Source organism: Rhopilema esculentum, chromosome 21, assembly GCF_057945365.1.
Source record: "Rhopilema esculentum isolate cy_ngs chromosome 21, ASM5794536v1, whole genome shotgun sequence".
Taxonomy (NCBI): Eukaryota; Metazoa; Cnidaria; class Scyphozoa; order Rhizostomeae; family Rhizostomatidae; genus Rhopilema; species Rhopilema esculentum.
Window position 1 is genome coordinate 11,775,576 of NC_142835.1, and position 21,796 is coordinate 11,797,371.

At 35.9% G+C, this 21,796-nt stretch overlaps 1 protein-coding gene across 1 annotated transcript; it reads left to right on the plus strand.

Annotated features, from left to right (window-relative positions):
- Window positions 1-601: 601 nt before the first annotated feature.
- LOC135684731 (uncharacterized) lies at window positions 602-15,008 on the plus strand. Its single transcript, XM_065200367.2, has 11 exons — window positions 602-764; window positions 5,202-5,315; window positions 6,171-6,329; window positions 6,543-6,676; window positions 7,602-7,701; window positions 8,486-8,586; window positions 9,120-9,283; window positions 10,399-10,539; window positions 10,933-11,047; window positions 11,621-11,701; window positions 14,574-15,008. The coding sequence occupies exons 1-11, from the start codon at window positions 690-692 to the stop codon at window positions 14,671-14,673; spliced, it is 1,284 nt and encodes a 427-aa protein (XP_065056439.2). The 5' UTR covers window positions 602-689; the 3' UTR covers window positions 14,674-15,008.
- Window positions 15,009-21,796: the final 6,788 nt, after the last annotated feature.

Sequence of the window (21,796 nt, forward strand, 5' to 3'; positions counted from 1 at the left end):
CTGTCAACAAAGAACGAAACTTCTGATTCGTCTAAGTTTTAATATTAGACCATTCTGCGCTCAGTGTTTTATATCTTATCTGGAGAGGCATTGTGATGACACATTGCCAGCAGTGCATGTTTGTTAATCGCATTTTATAACCTATACCGCTGCTTTCAAATATGAATTCCGAAAATCAAACACTGAGATTTTGACTATAGCTCGAGCTACAGTTGCTATAGTCTGGATCCGCTCCTGCAACAACCACTGAACAAAATCTTCAAAATTTTCCATTTGACTTTAAATTGACTTTCCCAAAGAGGAAGCCACTCAATGCAATGCTATTATAAAGTTAAAAGTTAGTAATTGAGAAATAAAAGCCTAGAGTTTCAAATGCAAACCTTTGAATCAGTCTAAAAATTTAGATTAGCCAAGTAACTTTGTAATCGAAAAAAAATTATTTTAAAGAAATTGTCGCGAGAAAAAGGGTTACCTACAGACAAATCTAGATTTTGCAACAAAACGAAAATATTGCCAAAGCAATTGCCAAACAACAAGGTTTTTGCTGGTTATTAGCATTTGTTGTGCCTTTTCATGGAAAATGGAAGAAACTGGCGCCAACATTTCATAGAAAGGAGGCTAATTGCAAATGGTTTGTTGTTCAAGGCGGACATCCGACATCCAGTCGGTCAATTGGAAAAGTGTTTGAAATGAATCGCCTGGAACCGTATTTAATTCCATCATGGGCCTCTAAGCTATGGAAGTTGCCGAAAAATAGAATAAATGTGTGTATATCGCAACCTTTTTTCATATTTTAAAGTTGCAAATGTATTTGAATATGCTTATTTCGCACACGGTGTATTGACTAAGCATAGTGCTGTGGTACAGCAGGCAGCCAGTTTGTACTATTTCTCTACATTTTCGAAATTATATTGTACTATATTTTATTGCATACTGAGCTACGCACACCAAATAAAAGTTATATTTGTAATTATATGTGATTATGGTAATTTTAAATTTCTCCAGTCCTGGCTGATATTGTGTCTGTATTGAACACAATTTCAGTTCTCTGGAACCTGACACTTTACAGTGAATGAATTGAACACAGTGGTCGACATTTTACTGTTTAACAGGGGGGATGTAAGGCAATAATTTTCATGACCACAGCCTTTGCATGCTTGGAAAATGTGCACAATGCCCTTTTAGATGATTTTATGTTTGCTATTTATGAGTGCCAAGAAAACAGGTCAAAGAATACTCATTTGCATTAGTTAAAAGGTCCCCCCAAATTTGCTACAGATTAAAAGCAACTTTATTTGTTCTCATAAGCATGCCACTTTACTCTGGTGATCTCATGAAAAAGTGCCATAGTTTGCAGACCAGGCTGGCAGAAGGGGTTTTAGCATTTCCCCTCCTCCTCCATCTCATTCCAGGTTGACAAATGTCTCAATTTTTGTCAGGATTTTAGACACTGAATGAGCCTCAAAGGACTAATTGTTAGCAATATTATCCATTCTCAAATTTTCAAGATTCATTTCTTCTTTTTTTATAGCTGTATCATTTTGAGGCCCTTGAAAGCGATTTCTCATCTTCAGCAACTTTGCAAATGTATTCAGTTAGCGTTTTCAAATTTTCTGTTTTCAGAGAGGTCACAAATTTTTCCTAGTTTTTTTTTGTTTTTCAAACTCTTGATGGGGAATGTTGGGCTTTTCTCCAATGTCTTTTTGACATCACTTTGTAAAGTTCTAAGCATGATTGTCCTAGGTCAGCTACAAAGGAGGTTGATAGTTATGCTTTCAAAATAGAAGTCTGTGGCGTTGTTTGCTGGACAGTTTCGATCTTAGCAGAGAATGTTACCAAACAACCTCCACCGAGATTTCAAAATAAACAATGATATTGGGTAAGACTTGTAACAAAATAGAGCACCTAGATATTCTAAAGGGCTCTTTTATGGAGCACCTTCATTTTGCTTAGAGCAAGGCCTGACTCTTGTCAAAGAAATATTGCTTGAAATGAGTCTCAGCTGTTTTATATATCTCCCGAGGATTCAAAATGCATTTTTCTTCTTTGTCATATATAAATGGATTTTCATAATTCTTGTGGTTCAACCTTTTCGCTGCTTTGACATCTTGGTTCATCATGCAAGTTCTCAATATCTTTCACTTTTTCATCAATCTTTTAACCTCTATTTTCAACCTCACCTTATGTTTGATGCTTTTCAATATTCTATTCCTTTGGTGTTTCAATTTTTCATTTACCAAAATTCAATTACCAAGTGATATTTTCTTGCCCAGTGATAGATTCTACCAGTGGCGTAGCTAGCGGTCATGCTTGTCATGCCGGGCATGACCATCTATTTCCAGAGATAACATTTTTCAAAAAATTATATTTTCGTAAGAATAAAGTCGTATTCTCCTGATGAAATAGCTCAGGCCATTCGCCACTTTTCATCAATCTTTTAACCTCTATTTTCAACCTCACCTTATGTTTGATGCTTTTCAATATTCTATTCCTTTGGTGTTTCAATTTTTCATTTACCAAAATTCAATTACCAAGTGATATTTTCTTGCCCAGTGATAGATTCTACCAGTGGCGTAGCTAGCGGTCATGCTTGTCATGCCGGGCATGACCATCTATTTCCAGAGATAACATTTTTCAAAAAATTATATTTTCGTAAGAATAAAGTCGTATTCTCCTGATGAAATAGCTCAGGCCATTCGCCTTTGGAGCCCTATGGTTCCATGCAAGAATATGGAGCCCTCCGAAGGCGCTCTTCTATTGTCGGGCATGACTAAAACAGAGGGTTTCCAATTTAGTCATGCCCATAACTATGAGCATGACCAAACCCTGTGTTTTAGTCATGCCCATAACGCTGGTTCCCTATGTTTGGTCATGCCTAACAATAGGAGTGACGCAGGAGAGAACAAAGGCTAGTCATGCCATTTCGAGAGGGCATGACCGTCATTATAATCATCAGAACCGTCCTGTGTTATTTCATGAACGCGGATGCGAGGCATCGATGGCGGCGCTGCTATGCCTAGATCCACGAGCTGGGAGGTAATTCTCTGTAAGTAAAATGCAAGGAATAGCTTATTGCCAAGCAGCTACTATCATGTTTATCTCCAGAACATTTTATGGCAATGACAGGGTTTTTCAGCCCTAATGTTGTTGCACTATATGGAGAAGTGACAGGCACGAAAGGCCATTTTTGGGCATAAAATCAGCGAGCAGGATCATTTTATGCAACCAAACCAAACTCTCAGCCTTTTCAGTAATCAATTGTTACTAGTTGAACATTTGGAGAAAATCTTCTTGATTAAATGAATGCCAAATCTTGGTGCTGTTTCAATGGAGATGGATGGAGGAGATAGCAGTGTTATTTTCCAAACCAACAGATTTGAGAGCTTAAACTTTCCAGACATTTAGCAGCATATTCAGAAACTGTTAAGCCCTTTAAGAGCATTGTTACCATATTATGATTAGGACAATAAGGTTGTAGTTAATGGATAGGAATGCCAAAACTTGCTTAAAGTTATTCTTCAATTTTTTATTTATTATCACATGCAATAACACTGTTTTTACACACAATTAAAGTCAAACTCAAAGCTCTACTGACTTCACTTGTAATTGAAAGTACCTTTTTACTACTTATAGATGTTTAAATAAGATGACCAGCGACAAGTCAAGCATGTTACTGATCTTGTTAGTTAAACAGTTTTATTTCTTTATAACTTTTCATGTATTTGAAAATTTACAAGATCAAATTATTTCATTTAAAACCCTTGTTTGCTAGATTTAGTAAGGAAATCCAATCATGTGGATGTTTACCACAAGTATATGTGGAAACATAAATGTTTTTATCAAGCTAAACTTATTTTGCAAGGTATTTTTCTATTAAGTCTTAACTTTGCAGGAAACATTTTGCAACTAGGTCTATCCATTATTTTAGCTTCCTATATTTCATATCAATATTTACATTGCATATTCCTTTGCCCATTTGTTTTATTCATCTATCAGTTCTATTCGGGTTGTTAGTTAATCGTGATGGCTTTAAATTACCTTCAATAGATTGATAATAAGACTATTTGTGAAAAATGTGACCAAAAAGCTCCCATTCAGTTTCATGTGATTTATTGTTTTATTTACAAATTTTAGCTTATCTCTAAACTTTACAAATGTATTTCAGCCTGCAAATTGAAAGAAATTAGGAGAATAACACAATTATTTGTTTAAGCTAAATTTATCTACTATACTAAACTAATGTTTTCTAATGTCTTTTGTACAGTTCTGTTTTGAAATTGTCAGAACTCTGTCTGTATAAATTACCAACAAACCAAAACAGTGTCACAGCTATATGACACAAAGGTCATTTTATGGTGTAACAAGATAATAAGAAAAGCTCTTTCCAAAGGTTCATCAAAAAAATTTTTATAAGTTGCAAGCCTTAAAATTAAAATTTCCCAAAGGAACTCATCAACTGAAAAATTGGGCGTGGCAGAATATGGCCACACCCATATTTTTTCAAATTTGAGGGAGGGCATGACCACTGCTATTTGGCTAGCTACGCCACTGGATTCTACCAGTATGACAAAGTTTGCAAAAAGGTATCGTGTACACCCTTTTCCATCCTCTCCCATACTGGAATTGAATCATGTTATACCACAGCTTCATGCATAAAGATTTGCCAAAAGCAATAAAATTGTTGTTGAATGTAGAATCTTTACTAAAATTTCTGAGCAAATTTCCTTTGCATTATTTGCTGCTAATGCACACAAAATTTAAACTCCAAACCAGTTTAACAGTTTGTCCAGCCTCCAGTCAGTTCTACACCTTGTGCATAGCACAGTTGGAGTTGAATTTACAGAGGCTAAGGTTTTTCTACAAATTATGACAAAATATCAAAATTTCCAAAATTAACACAACATGCCCTTCTGTCTACATGTAGATGTGTAAAATTCTCATATATCAGGGGATTGGACTACCCTGGTGATTAGCCACTTCCTGAGATCTTGAACCACAACATACATACTTTGATGTTTTTTCTGTGTCAAACAGAATGATCCTAAGTTGCAACTCCAAGTTTCATCTGTGTCCTATATCATCATCAAATGACTGTGTTGAAGTATAATTTGACATTTATTTTTATTTTGGTATTTTTTTATTATGGTAGCTCAAATGCATATTTTGATTCTATCTAATTGTCACCTTTTTTGCCTTTGCAGCTTGCTATGAAAGACACTCCAATCCATCAATGGTTTTTACCATACATTCCTGAAGGCTTCAAAGTCTCAATTAAAAGAGATGACATGACAGGCAGTGTCCTTGGTGGTAACAAGGTAATTTGAGTAATTTGATTTGTATTTTCTATTCCACATATAGGCTCGTATATTCCTATTCTATTATTGCATTTTCTCAACTTTCTTCATTCTTACTATTGTCACATGATGATCATTTTAAGAGAGGTAGAGCCCAATGTTAAAAAGGAATGATTTTTTTGTGTTTGCTATTTTTTATATTTTCAAACATAAATTGACTGCAGAACATCCATCAATTATTTCTCATCAATATTATTTTGGTCTTGTGGACTGGTGAGCACAGATTGATCTGAATGTATTGTAGTTATTCTGCTGTATTCTCAGCTTTTGATTTTTTTAGCTAGTTTGGCTTTCTTTGATTTATCTTAGGTACCAATTGGTTGTAACCCTCTTTAAGACATGTTGCTTGAGGTGATTGTAACTTGAAAGATTCACCTTTGATTATGATATTTGTATAAGCCACTGTTCAATTAGGCTATGATAAAGCTTTTTGTGTCTTTAAATCTTTGGCAAGTTTAATCATAATTCAGTGTAAGTTAAATCAGACCCAAATTTTTTTCCAAACATTCAAAAAAGTGCAGAGTGATACTGTTGCGCTACTCGAATGTAAAGCATTGAGTTGCAGAGCTACTCGAATGAAGCTCTGCATAGCTATCTCTTGCATTTATCCTTACAGAATGTACTGGCATTTGAGAATCTTGTAACTTTTGATATGTTTTGAAACATTGTTTTAGTTTTAACTAGCACAAACTAAAATAACCCTGCAACGGCAACCAGTCTTATCCAAGTTAAAACGAGCTCTTTTGCACAAGATGTCAAATATGTTGAAATTATTTCGCCCTTTGATTTTTTTGTTTTTTGCAACTTATTTTGCAGATTAGAAAATTGGAATTTCTGTTAGCAGATGCGGTTGCAAATAACTATGACTCAGTCATTACTTGCGGAGGCATCCAATCCAATCACTGCCGAGCAACTGCACTGGCTGCCCGTCTCGTCGGTCTCAACAGCCATCTCATATTAAGAACAACTGAGCCAGTAGGTGTACTTTAGTGAACAGCAAACCTCATTGTTCAGTTTTTTACCCTCCACTTCGATCTTTTTTCTGTTGTATATTACTTGTTTGTTTAATGTTGTTATAAATTCTTAAAAGTGAGACATGAAACCAAAGTAGCTTTATTTCCTTTCCCAATGGGACTAATACAGACCTAGCAACTGCCCCATCATTTATTGTTGTGTTCCATTTTGCAGGATACAGATGCATACAATTGCAGTGGGAATGTATTGCTTGATCGATTGAGTGCAGCAGAAATGTACTTAGTTCCAAAGGAATCAATCAGCGAAGGGCTGGGAGCTAGAGTTAGAGTCCTGATGTCAAGGCTTTGGTAAGTACCCATTAGCCATTAAATTGGATCCATTTAGATGAGGTGTATAAGGATGAAGCAAGAAGATACTCATTTCACCATCTAAACAAAAAAATTCAATTTCACTTGAAGAGCAAGTAAGACCCTGTTTACACGAGAGAAAAAGGAACGGTTCCAAATGGATAGTTGCGTTTACACGAGAACTGTTGGAACCGTTCCATTTGGGACCTACTATCCCTTCTCTTTTGGCTCCGCTACAGAAGTAGTTCCATTTGGAACCGTTCCGTTGGCTCCTGTGTAAACGGCAGAACCGCTTTGAACTGAGCCAAATGAGAACGCTTAGGAAACGAGTCTTTTATGCACTGATACAGGCCTCGAATAATGTCCTCTTTTTTCAGTTTCAATTTCAGTTTAGACCAAAACATTTGTGGGTTTATTGTTTTTAGCTTCTGTTTCTGTGTGTCAAAAATAAACATGAACCATGCGATAATCTGATTTACTGATTTTGGCGCCAAAAACTGCGCACGTTACTCCTCCCTTGTAACAATGTTGGGGCCCTGGAGCGGAGCTGTTTGGAACCGTTCCAAGGTTCTCGTGTAAACGCAAGCATAAATCATTGGAACCGTTCCATTTGGAACCGTTCCGTTTCCTCTCGTGTAAACAAGGTATAAAAATGCATGCGCAATCTATACCAGTATTATGAGTTAGATACCTTTTCTGGCAACCAAGGAGTTTAATGCTTTGCTTCTGTTAAGTTTGAGATTTTAGAAAAAATTCGTTAAAATAAGAATCTACAAAAATCTTAAAGTTTTTGATGTAATTGTTAGAAAATAGTTGAAGGAATTCGCAATAACGTTTTTTCAGCCAAGATAGGAATTCTTTAGATAACATATGCTGAATTTTTTGTGCTTAGCTCAGAATAATTTAATGAACTTTTCTTCATTAGGGAGGAGAAAAAGGAACGCGCTTACGAAATCCCCCTTGGTGGGTCATCGCCTTTAGGAACGTTTGGAATTCTTGACGTATACCAAGAAATGATGGACCAGGTGACATTTTAATAGCGATATTCATGTTTGCTGCAAATTGTAAAAGGGAAGAAATGTCTTCAATTTGTAAAAATGTCTTCATAATGAGAGGGGCCTGGCCAAGGCAGTGCAAATAATGGTTCCTTTGAGTCGATTGTGCGCAGCATAATCTATTGATTTTGGTTTAAAGTTAAAAACTGTTTTTCGTTCGGTGGATGCTAGAGCTAAATGGGATGCTGTAATTATTAACTTGTCAATTTGTCCACTTTCTTAACAGTAAGCTGGTTCAGTTTTGTGTGGCGTGTAAAAACTACCAGGAAAGATTTAAACAATCATTTCTAACCTCAGCTTTGTCAGCAACATCACAATCCATGTGCGGCTGAATGACCAGTATCAAATTTGCGCCAAGATCCTTTTTCTTTCAGCAGAAAAGGTTTCTATTATAAACAGTGGCCAGGATTGGCGGAGAACGATGAGGGGAACCCAGTTTGAATCTTTTTTTCGAAACCGATATTTAAAGATAAAGTAAAAGTTTGCATATATTTCCCTCTGGCTTACCGGCGGGCTGCATCCGACATCTTATTCATAGAACCCAGCTGGCGCGGTCTCATCCATCGTCTCTTTCTTCTGTCATTCAAAAGTTTTCATTGTTTTGCTTTTTACCTTAGGTTTAAAACAGTCTCTCTGTTACCGACAGTCCCTCAAATAAGAGCTAGTTTTCTCAAAAGAAAGGTTTAATCATACGATATAATGAAAGCCTTGTTATGTTATTTTGATTCGTTATCCCACAATTTATCTGTTGCAGGGCATGTTAGAGAACTTCGATGATATATTTGTGGCTTCTGGCAGTGGTGGTACAATTGGTGGCCTGGCCCTAGCAAATTATTTGAATGGATCGCCTTTAAAGTAAGCATTATAAAAGCGTTGATGATTTTTTTACCGAGAGATTTAAATTAAATATTATGGCATTTTGCCAATGTAGACTTGCTAGCATTTTTAGTAAGACAAGGTCTTGCGGTATGCGATATGTTATCTTTCCGAAAATATGGCATTATAGATCTCAAGAAATACTTTTTTCATTAAATTCATATATTTTACACGATATCCCATCAGAAATTCAAGTATAAGTTATGATAAAGTAAACTGCTAATAATGCAAGACAAAAATTTTAATATTATTTTAATACCATCAATAAATTCGTGTTTTTTTTCGGGCTTACTCAGCGCTTCAAATGTGTTTTTAATTTTCGTTTGAATTGAAGCCCAGAGAAGTGGAATCCTTTTTTGTACTCTCGAGTTAAAACTTTGGTATGTCGAGATTTCTATTGTTTTCTGTGTTATAACTAGGAATTTCTTTCTTCTGATTATACTTGTTCCAGAGGCTCTCAGAGCACTGCTTGTAACAAACAAATAATGACCTTAATGATTTTTTTCGTTAAGGGTGCATGGTGTATGTGTTTGCGATACAGCAGACTATTTCTACGATCACATCGATGAATTGATTGGCGAATATGGTCTTCAAGACGTTAAAGCTAGAGACATCTGTGACGTAATTGACGGCTATAAGGGAGAGGGGTATGGCAAATCGACCCAGGAAGAGCTAGGTGCGAACATGTTGTCAATTCAGTATTGTCCCAATTCTATTTTTGTGGAAATTGAGCAGATCATTATGTGCAACAGTATTCTTGCTGAGTGCTGCATATACAGTTTGACTAAATCAATATTCAAGGGAGCAAGATTTGAGTTGGATGATTATTGCCAACGTTGCCATTTTTTATATCGTATTGGACAGGACAGTGTCAGGTGGCTGTCACTAGAACTATGGCTAGAGCTAACAGCCTCTTTATAAGACCACCACTTTTGATACGGGATAGCATGTGTTTACATTTACACCCCGTTCATATGAAAATGGAGTAAAAACTAATCCGTTTCTTGCCTTGCGTTCACACTGCTCTGCCATGAAAATGGAGACATTTGAAGACGCAAACGAATAAGGATATTTGTAAATACGGTGTGTATTGAATACGCTCCTTTTTCAGTGTGAACACCAAACATTGAGACATTTGAATACTCTAACAACGCAAAAACTTATATGCTTTCTAGCCAGCCAATTTTCGAACATTTCAAATGTGAAATTTGCAATGAACTGCGCTATTACAGACAAAATATTCACATAAGAATCTTTGTACAGTTTGATGGCCATTGTCACCGTTTTAAATTGAGGTCTGTGTTTAAAAATAAGGCTACCAAGAGCGTGTTTGTTAGAGCACTGCGGCACTCGCCGTATTCATATCGTATTCACCAGCAAACGGATCAGTGTGAACGGACATCAATTTCACCCACGAAAACGGGGAAAAGCGAATATGGTGCAGTGTTAACGTAGCCGATGTTCTCTATCAGAAAATTGACAAGTTCTTCAAAGGAAAGAAAATTCAACATCCCTTATTCTTTTAGCATCTTTCTTTCTGTTATTTGAATCTGGTCTTTTTGTTTGATTTCCAAGTGCAAATTGATTTGACTGAAGTTGTTTTATTTCAAGGTTATTGATTTTATTTCATAATTAAATGAATTAGTACTCTTGATCTTAAAAACGGAGTGAATGAGTATTCCAAAACTTAAAAGAAAAGTTCCGAACATTTGACGACTCCAAGATGTGTTTAGGCTTGTTTGCCTGCCAATGGATGAAACAGCTTGTTACCTAGTTTTCTTCTTCTTTCAGAACTTCTCATTGAAATTGCCCAGATGACAGGGGTTGTCCTTGACCCTGTGTACACACTCAAAGCAACTCGAGCGATGCTTAAGGAAATGTCAGAGAACCCTTCAAGATTCAAAGGAAAGAGAGTTATTTTCATTCACACAGGTACAGATGCTTTTTAAGATGCATGCTTAAAGTAAATTTTCAACATTTTCTAAGAAGCTGACTCTCATCAGGTGTGCTTCTTTCCAAATATTGCCCGCTGATCAATGTTTCATTACTGAAATATCCCCTTCTCGAAAGCTCCCCTATTAGAAATGCAACCCCATTTCGAATATGTGTTTCCCTATTATTTCCTCTGCGTTCCTTGATCCAACCTTCTGAGATATTTCTTCAAGTAAAACACATTTTCTTTCAAACGTATTTGATGCAATGCAAGCAGGTTTTTTTTCAATTAATCTCGGAATTGGATATTAACTTGGATGAATCTTGTGTGTTATTGAGAAAATATTCTTTCGAAGCATAACTTCATTAAAATTCTAAGCTTTCCATTTTAAGGTGGATTTTTCGCATTATACGGCCATCAAACCAAAGATTTGTTGCTGACTGGTGCAAAAACACGGAACAGAGATTTAAAGATTTGGAATAACGCAACAGCTAATCCCCTTAGTTGGTAAGATATTGAAATATGCTACTTACAATATGACTAGCTATAGAGAAATCGATATGGAGTTTCGATTGCGTGGCATTTTGTCCCTCAGTATTGTTGGAATTGCTTAGTGTTATAAGGCAACGTAGTTGAACCTTCGAAGTTACATTACATATTTTAATAAGAGGAAGATAAATCGTGTTTTGATGACTGCGAGAAATTTGCATCACACTAAGATTAGGCTATACTTTGTTCAATAGCAAGAACACAGTTTTTCCTTAGTTCTTGAGACCTTTTCCTCACTTTTCAAATGAATTCTGCGTCCCCTTTGTTTTATAAACGGTAGCACCTCGTATGAATGTTTTATGATATCGAGGCGAACTTCAGCCATATTCCAGCCACAAAGCTTTTTATTGGGAGCGACCAGCAGCACTTCCTTTTTAGACTTTTGCAAGTAAGAGGAATTTGTTTTGAATGTCTGTGAAAAATTTCATCGTACTGCATCTAGCTAACGCTTTGCTTAACAGTAGGATAACCAGCTGGAAATCTTTGAGTATAAAACGTTGAACATGGATTTAAAGGGATATTTATATTTAGCTTCATATTAAAAGAACCTGAGAGGAGAAATGGTGCGGTTGATTGGTCTCTTATTTATCACCAATCAGTGAATGCTAGCAGGTCAAAATTTTTCTTTGATATAGGCAGGATTCTAATAGATATTTTTGGCCTAATGAGCTTCAATTATCCTCACAGTATTTGCACTCCACTGCCTTTTTATGTAGAAATTTTTATATCTCGGTTGAAGGGTGGTTTCAGGTTTTGTAGACGTTTTCTGAGTTGGAGTCTTAAACTGCACGGAGGTGGGTGAACGGTAACCGACAAGTAAAAATGAAGGTACCCATAAAATGCACCATTCTTTCTTGTGAATGCTAGCAGGTCAAAATTTTTCTTTGATATAGGCAGGATTCTAATAGATATTTTTGGCCTAATGAGCTTCAATTATCCTCACAGTATTTGCACTCCACTGCCTTTTTATGTAGAAATTTTTATATCTCGGTTGAAGGGTGGTTTCAGGTTTTGTAGACGTTTTCTGAGTTGGAGTCTTAAACTGCACGGAGGTGGGTGAACGGTAACCGACCAGTAAAAATGAAGGTACCCATAAAATGCACCATTCTTTCTTCCATGTCGTCATCAGACATTCTATGCTTTCTTGTAGAATGTTAAAAGTAAAGTGCTTTAGCGTGTTTGTTAGATGGCTAATTTTCACAACCATTCCAGGATGTAAACCCTTTAAGAAATTTCATTGTTTGTTTGCTTTTGATCCCAATAAAATACAAGACCTGTCGCCAAGAGAATACACTGCAGAGAGAGTCGCGGAATATAATTTGGATTTCAATTCATAAAAGTTTGATTCATAAATTTGATGAAGCATCCTAAAGACTCAATTCCACAAATTAAATGATTGCGAAGAAATATCTGGTTCGGGTGAACATATTCGGTGTTGCAACACTGTGTACCAGTAGCAATAATTCCCATACTCTTTATCATTCTTAAAGCTCGTCGCTTGACTTTTGTCCCATCCTTGATTGGGGCTTAAAAAACTCGTCGAAGGTCAGTTGTTCGTCTTTGTTTTCATCGCTTTTGAAGTTGCCGCTTACCCAGAAGTCCAACTGCTCGGAGTTGTTGCTCACTATCACCTTGCCAAATTCACGCATTTCGTCTCTTGTGACAAATCCGTCTTTATTTGCGTCCATGAAATCAAACATAAGTTTTCCTTGTTTTTTCGTGGACTGTTGGAAGAAAATAGTTATTTAAATCTACATACATTTAATTCGATAAAGCAGTGTGTATTTTTCCAAATATTGACACTCGAATGCTACATTTATACACCTACGTGACAAAAGTATTATGACGATCGTCTCGAAGCATATGTGGTTAATGCTTTGCTCAAAGAACAACATGGAAAATCAGTGGAACATAACGAGATTGCTGGTTGAGATTTTCGATTGCAATTTTACAAAATTGTAAAATAAACATAAATTTAATAAATTGTAAAAAATTAAAAAATTTTAGACAAGTAGCATTTGCTTTATTTTATATTTTGTCAGATGACCTCCATGAATCTGGACAGCCGCCATTTGCATTGAAATTCACTGAAATAATTTTTCAACGAAATATCTTCGGAGACAGGAGGAAATCCCAACAAAATTTCAAAGCTTATTTTGGGTCTTAGAAGATTCCGTTTCTTGTATTATTTTAATGGAAACCAGTTGTTTTCAATTACATCAAGGCTTTGACTTCGACGGGGTTATTGAAAGACCATGATGTTAATAATTTTGGAAATTTATGTCACAATTGCAACATAACTAGGTTTATTGTCTTGCTTAAAAATACTAATAACAATAATAATAATTTATTTATTTAAGATTGGCGCTTATTGCTAGCTCACATGCTAATTTAAGCCAACCGAAAATTATATACATGATACTATAATAAACTAAATCTAAATTACAAACGGTTCTTAAAATGGTCTTTGTAAAGAATCATTAGTTGTTTCTGTACTTGTCTGTCGGCTTTCCACAAATAATTGGACAAAATATTCAGCTTTGATTGACTTCCCACACAACACCAGCTTGCCACCGCCATTAGGCCCAATCAAAAGTCGGCCTGCCCTAGCCTACCAATCTATGAATTTTAGTAGGCCTTGTTAACTTATTGTTCTTGTAAATAACATGCCTTGTAGACTTGCTGCAACTAAACTTCTTGCAGTTTTAGCAAACAAATGAAACGCTAGACCCAATTTTTTCATTGCTTTTCATTCTCTTTCTGGTCGCTTTTGTGTTTTCGGCATTGAAACAAAAACATTGATATTTTCCATTTCTCCCTGACGTTTTTCTATCATAGAAAGGTATGAAATAAACTGAATTTGTTAGGGTTTGCATTTATGCTGACACCATTTCTAGAATCCCACCAAAACAGCAAGATTTGTTCAATCGATGTTAGAATGCTATTTTTGGAGACGCCATTTTGCTATTCATCCTCCTGATACTTTTAACACGAAAGTGTAGGTCGCGAGCAAATTTGTTTGAGATTTAAATGTAACCAACAATAAATCGTTCTGGCTAAATATGTACAATTTCCAAATACATTGTTGGTACCGCACAATTTGAAGATGGCACGAAATAGCGGAAACATTGCATATTGAAGCACTTTTTTACAACACTCTTCAGAGTATAAACGTCAAACAATGACCGAAAGTAAGCAGAAAATTTATATCTGTCTGGATCGAAACAACGTAAAGGGCAGAAAGGTGCGTTTGATTGGTTCTTTTGTTCTTTGGCCCATCAGCGACCGCTAACTTCGCACCAAGTTAGAAGCCTAGGAGTGAAAACAAGCTCATTCTGTCTACACAAGTTTTGTGGATTTATTTTGAATTTTGTTGCATTCAGTAATTTTAGCCTATTTTAAGTATTATTTCACACAAAATTAGTTTTGTTCATTTATTGTCCCGTGTTTCCATTCGCAATTCTTATTTTGGCTTGATTTCCAGAATTAGGATCCTTGGATTCAAGAAGATGACTAGAGCTTCCTGGCCTGCTTCATTACCAAAAACAGGGCCTATTCCATTCTCCTTGCTTTATGCATGGTAGCTGCAAGATGATTTTGCCACTCAACTTGATCGTGCTTATATCGATTTCAAAGGAATATGTAAAAAGAACAGGATAAGTTTTTGCATCACAGGGTCTGCTTTTTTGCTGATAAAACAAGAAAACATTGCCAAGTCCCGGCTTGCCAAACCTAAGGTTCGTAATTCAATTAGCATCTAATAATAGCTGGCATCTTGATGAAATTGAATAATCATTGAGATAAAACGTTTGAAGTATCTTTGTATTTTATTTGTAAGTTGTGAAATATTGAAATAGATTGGAAATGTAATATATAAAATTAATTATATGCTTTGAAGAAAATTTTCAAAAGTTGTCCATCACTATTCCATTTGTTTAACTTTCTCTTTTTCTAAAAGAAAGTTCACTTGTCCAATCGCTGGTTTCTTTGTTAGTTCACTCATTCATTCACTCCCTCTCTCGTTTGTTTGTCTGTTTGTTCGTTTGCAAATTTGTGCTCATTTCTATATCCGTTTACAGGCTCTTTCATTTAAACTTTCATTTGCTTGTTGTTCACTTTGTTTGCGAACTCGTTTGTTCGTTTACTCGTTCGTTTACTCTTTGTTAGGTCTTTCCTTTATGACAATTTTTTGTTAAATGCCTTGTCTCTCGCGATATTTGATCGTCACGAAAATTAATAAGCGGAAAATATTTAATGTGACTTTGAGCCAAGACCTTTTTCTCTTTGATCCTGTTGTGTGTTAAATTATCTTGCGTAAACAAAGCTATTAAAATTTATGGAACATCTCATATCAAGAAAGGAATGCAATGAAAATGCCAAGTTGGTTGTACTTTCGAACTATTTCGAGAAAATTGAAAAAACAATGCAGTCAATATTTATTTTTATATTCCAGCCTATTCTCGTGTCTCCTTTCTTTTTCTTATAGCCCCCACTTACCCTCACCCACGCCATAGAAGTGAACCAGATGTGCTCCAATCACAACGTATCTCTTTATTGTCCAACCCTGGCAATAAGAGAGGCTTACCAACAATTAAAATAAACTTCGAAAATTCACACCTGAATCATGTATTCACCTCCTTTGAAATCAAGCAATTCTTCATCCTCGTGAAATTGAATCTTTCTCAAATTTTCTATCAGTTTATCAAAGCACAATGAAACCTCTATTGCTGCAAGTATTAAAAATATCGCTTTCATTTTTCTTCGCCTTGATGCCTTTAAAATAAGTCAGTTATATCCAGTTGTAATGTTCAGAGTGTGTGTATTAATCACTGCTCTGTTAAAGTAATTTCAGTAGTCAAAATTGATTATATTAGATCAGGGGGTAGAGGATATGTAATGTCGAAGTATGCTTTGCCAGTGGCAAAGAATCGTTTCAGTTAACCGCTCTTCTTTTGCGCTGTTTTCCAGTCCCCCCCCTCCCCCCCTGAATATTAGATTATGGGGAATTTAGTACTTTGGTTTTTTTAAAAAAGAGATTTTTAACACCAATTTTCCAGAAAAGATTTGCTTCTTAGCTAGATAACAAATACTGACATGCTTTAAAAATGTCTTTGTTGCACTACCTGTTGCCAACAATGAAAACGCTTTTATACCTTGGGAATATTATTTTTAAACATTTTATCTTCTTTGCCTAGACATCATTATTGTTAGATTTATTGTGTTGGTGTGTTTAGCAGACATTTCTTGTCATTCAAAATTGAACACTCTGAATACGAGGGAAACATTTTCGTTAAAGCACTTCTTGAACCAATGACCTTGAACGACAGCACCCCCGTCCCCTAGCGATTGAAATATTTACAGCCATTTTTCCTCGGCAGCCCTATCTGTGTTTACACTGAATGCGATTTCAGGTGCCATGATCCAAAACAGTCTTTTTCTTAGTCCATCACTCTGATCAAATATTATAGTTGCTGTGTAAACCTTCCTAGAATCCCTTTCTATGCTCCGAGATACGAAATTGGCCTCCACGCGCTGGATTGGAAAATCATGAGAAGACCGCGCTAGTTCCTAGACTCCTCCAGCTCGTCTGGACCTGTCGCGTCGTGTTTCGTAAACATTCTCCATTGAAATTTTGGAAAAGCCACTGAAACTTTAGAGTGATTGAAATTTTAGAAAATGTCGAGCGGGGGTTCAAACTTTAGATATGGTTGCAATATTAGAACTAACCTAGCATGACTGAAATTTTAGAAATCTCGCAGAGCAAGCGATTGGAATTTTAGAAACATTGCTTAAGAAATTGAAATTTTAGAGAATGTTGAACGGTGGTTGAAACTTTGGAAATGACAGAAATTTCAAGACTAGACAGAGCAACTGAACTTTTAGAAGATCACTAAACTTTTAGAAAGTTGGTGAAATTTTAGAAAGAGCTATTTTTGGCGGTGTATGCGCGCCATATTTTTGGGCCCTTTTTGGTCGGGGGCCCTTAGTTCTCGAACTAAGGTCGCCTAAACTGCGTTACGCCACTGTGCTTAAGATGCTATTTTTAGAGGAGAAGACCAGAAAGATTTTCAAGTAGTATAATTAAAGAAACCATACTTTGAAAAAATGAAAATAAAAATGAATGTATGAAATGCTCCAATATATGAAAATAAAATGCGTATTAAGCTTATAAAATGCGTATTATGTTCACATTGCTCCGTATTAGTTTTTATCCGTTTTCAAAGTGCGTTTTCAAACGTCTTCGTTTTCGCAGCGGAGCAGTGTGAACGCAAGGTGAAAACGGATACTTTTTTATTCGTTTTTATTGGAATCCGGAGCAATGTGAACGGGGCCTTAGATGGTTGTTGGAAGAAAGTGAGCCGCAAGTAGGTTCTTTGCCACTGTTTCTGAAAAGTTTAGGTTAGGGGCACGTGCAGGTTTTGATGGCAGAAAAGACCTTTGCGCAGATAGATTAGGCTAGTGTAAAACCATATTTTCATGAATTGGCTGGTGTCTACGGAGGCAAAACAATGAATTTGTGCTGAATTTAAAAATGATACGATTTTATTTTGACATTAAAATGTGAACAAAACAAAGAGTCAAAACTTTTCCGTGGCATCCAAGACAAACACAAGGGTAATGAGAGGGTGAGGGAGAGGGGGTGGCAACTAGATAGAAAGAAATAAAATGTCAGAAAGAAAACATGTCAGGAAATAAAAACTAGATTTAGTGAATTGATGGCACCCCGATGGTACCAAAGAACCTATATGTAAATATTAATGCTTTCTTAAGCACTATTTTAAACTATTGATAATGCCATTATCTGAAAGACCCTAGCCTTGACTTGGAACTCAGTCCGGTTTTTTCTGGATCCGCCCCTGCCACAGTTGCAGTCAAAGCAAAGCAAAATATATGATTATGACACATGCAATCTTTGCGAGGAACCTAAAAGAAGTTTTGACTTTACAGGCTGAGAAATTTTGAAGCTGTTAGCGAGTGTAAAGGTAAGGTTTTGATTTGTTTTGTTTTGATTTGGTAATTTTTATATAAAAAAACTGATTAAGTTATCCAAAATATAACAAGTGATCCAAAATAACGCACGCACTTCGTATCACAACTTATAGACTTCGGCTTGGTATTTTGAAACTTTGATTTGGTGCAGGCCAACAAAGGATTTAAATCTACAGATGAATTCATTTCTGTTTTCCTATTAACACTATACAACATATAGCTGGAAATGAAACAACTAACTCAATAAAAAATGTAGGAAGGTTGTGCAATGAATTGATTTAGAAAGGTAGCTACCCATTATTGTGTTTCAGCGCTGGGTTCGTATGTTTTCAGTCAGATGAAATGGGAAGACAGAAAAGCTGTTATCTTTATAACAAAGAATGCAAAACAAAAAAAGAACTTTGGCCGGCCATAAATGGTCCTACCAGATCATAAGAATCTGCTTTGCATGTTGCAGAACCCGAGTTAAAAACAGTTCCAAGCTTTTCACTGCTCAATCGGTTGGAAGGCATTTTCTTGTTGTCCGGCTTCGCGTGCTTTTTTTATACAGAACCGCTTTAAAAGTAACCTACATGTAGATAGCGGAAAAAACTAAAGAACCGTTAGCACTAAAGACAGAATCCATCAGGAACTTCTTATTTTGGAACATTTTTATAATTGCAAACAGTTAGGAAGCCGGTTCAATCCATTTTGAGTTTAAAATCCAATGACTTGCGTTTTACGAAGGTGGCTTTCGAGGGCTTCATTTTCTTCTTGGTAGAATTTCCACTTTTTCTTATTTTAACTTTTTTTGTTTTTCATCTTTTTTCTAGCTACAGTTAAGAATTTAGCGACAATGATACAGAATTTTAATGTACTATGCTTAAGGAACTTTATGTAATTTGATAAAAAGAGGTCCAAAAGTAAGGAACTTCAAAAACTAGGCCTCGAGCAAGGTTCCTTATAAAGTATGAAGTGTGTCCATAACTCTGGGAAGCCTGGGAAATAAATTGAGACTTTAGCTCGTTATCGGAAAAGAAGCTAGATTTGTTTTTCCAAGCAAGGTATTCCAATGCTTAGGTGCTTTGTAAAAGGATTTTGAATTAGGGCAATAGTCAAGACCCTTACGGCTTAGCTTTCCGAAGAAATCTATATTTTTGCTGCCAATTTATTGGAGCGTGGAGATATATTACCATGGAGATTCATCTCTAGTTTAACTTGCGAGAAAAATTGACCTGTAACTCGCCCTTGAAAGGACAACTTGGTGCTTCTAAGCCTAAAGACTACCATATGCTGTTATGCTCCGTGGCTAGGAATGTGAACTGGAAGGGTAGTACAATTTGTAAATTTTTCACGTTGGTGCCACCGTTTTGGGTTCCTGAATACTTAGAAGTTTTATTATCGTGATGACAAAATTTTACAATGATTATCGCAATTGGGCATACATTTTATTTTTTAGTAATGATGAAACCTTTAATTATACTCAAGAATAGTAATATATAAAATTTGGTTGTGAAAGTTCCATAAGGCATCTATCTACTTAGGTTAAAATCTATATAAAATGCCAATTTAAGAAATTCCCGAAATTTACACTGTGCACCGTGAAGTACATATTTCCAGCCATGAGCCTCAGTATTGCTCTTTCAATTCATAATTTGTTTCCTACTTAGGATGTTAAAGTTTATATCAAACAAAACAATTAATGCTTAATATCATAATGTTTAAAGGCCAACAAAGACCAAATTTAAGTAGCAAGCCAAAAACTAATTTTATAGGCAACTTTACTCTGAAAAGGGCAAAATTGAAAAAGAGAAGTAGACCTTTGAGATCGTAATCAATTTATAAAGCCATCTTACACAAGCCATCTTTTATTGCTTCCCTGGAAATGATTTTGAAATTCTAACTTGCCGTGAACTGATGAAATTAGATACTTTTGCTAGAGTGTCCGCTTACATTGGATTTTTGGTAACTTGTATGATTGCGTTCCAGATAATTTAATTTTGAAGATTAAAATTTCTCTGAATTAGTCCTTTCTAACGTTCCCAGCATTTTAAATTTAGACGCTTCAACTTTTAACTCGCAATCAATCAGAATTTCTAATCCCCTCGTTACGATTGGCGATCAAAAATACTGCGAACAATAAACGCTACAAATTAATTTTCTCTTTAAACTTGAAATGAAAAGACATCTTCTTAAAGGCTCCTTGCTAACAATGAGCCATTGCGCTACGCAAGCATCCCATAATGCATTTTTAGACTGTCTGAAATCAATTTTGGTTTAATCCGTAGAAGTTTACTGCCATTATTTGGACCGTCGCCACGCTCGCAAAGACCCTATGTTAGCAATAAGTCTTTAATAACCTTCGTTGGCAGGAAATAATTCAGATAAATTTTCGGTTGACATCAAAATATTCGATTTTTGTAACTTTTATAGTTGCTTTTCAGATAATCTTATTTTAAAGATAAAAGTAACTTTAATCAAGTGATGTTTCATTTCTTTCATCACCGAAATTGCTTTTCCGCTGAAATTCTTCAAGCTCTTACACAAATTTACAGGAAACTTGACCCAAATATTACCCACCGAAAATTAAAACACCAAAATTGTTGGCAAACGATTTCTTTGTACTTTATATAGTCTGTATTATATGCCATTCCATAAGTCCGCGAACAAGCCGCTTTTTCCGATTAACCTCCTCCCCCTCGAGAAAACCTGGACCCCAAAAATATTTTGCGAAATAAGCCCGTGCAGGCTTACTCCAGGACTTATTTCGTAGGGGGCTGGAAAAGGGGCCTCCCTTCCATGCAGGTCCCAGGCCTCCCACAGGATTAATCCAGCCCAGTCGTTGTAATAAGATGTCAATAAACCCTTTGTTTCTAATCACGTGCGTTTGTGGTCGAATTTTGTTAAAATTTGTTGCGCGAATCGTTTTCAAACATTTTGACGTCATATGTTTTCTTCCAGAATCCGGGTTTGGCTCTTATCTTAATTCTCGATCAAGCCCCAAAAGGGTTTACCCCAGCCTCAGATTTTGGAAAGAAAATTAAGAACAGCCAGCCTGGGCTTCAATGGAACTTATAAAAAAGGAGTGTATAAAGGAAGAAAGAGTTGCGGGACAGAGTTCGTGAAATTGACACCATAGTCATATGTTGAAATGAAAGGGACTTGAAAAGAGTGGACACTTGAAGAATATCTGGTATTTCATTAATATATTCCACTGCGCAATTTATTATGTCCTTTCTCGAACGAACACCCTTGCCATAGAATAAGTGTCCCTTCAGAAATTCACTTCTACCAAAAATCTCACTAGAGGATTATTCACAGTATTCAAATCAGGGTTGCCAGGTTCGGGATTTTATCCCGAGATCTCGGGAATAGATTTGTTAGTAACAAAGCATTCATACGAGAATAAGAGCGGCACATTTCATCCACACTTTGCTAGTGGCAAGCCCCACTACAGACACATTAGTCCGTGTGGATAGCAGTCTTCAATGGAGAGGTGAAGATTGCTATAATTTCAAAGTCACCCATGCTATGAAAAGGAAATTCATCACAGAAAGAATTTATAGAGTCAATTCAGACGATGACTTTGTTCTTGGTGATGGACTTCTCGAATAGAAACTGCTAAAATACCCTAAAAATATCGAACTTTATTCAGTTACATTGTTATGTTATTTAATAAATTTTATCTTTTATCTTCAGTGTCATCAGTTTACTTAGGATTGACAGCTATTTTCGTCT

Excerpts from the sequence above, each read along its gene's own strand:
- LOC135684731 (XM_065200367.2), top strand. The coding sequence starts at position 690 with ATGAATCGCCTGGAACCGTATTTAATTCCATCATGGGCCTCTAAGCTA. Across the intron at positions 7,702-8,485 it reads ACCAAGAAATGATGGACCAG|GGCATGTTAGAGAACTTCGA; the intron begins GTGACATTTTAA and ends TATCTGTTGCAG. Across the intron at positions 11,048-11,620 it reads ACAGCTAATCCCCTTAGTTG|CTTCATATTAAAAGAACCTG; the intron begins GTAAGATATTGA and ends ATTTATATTTAG.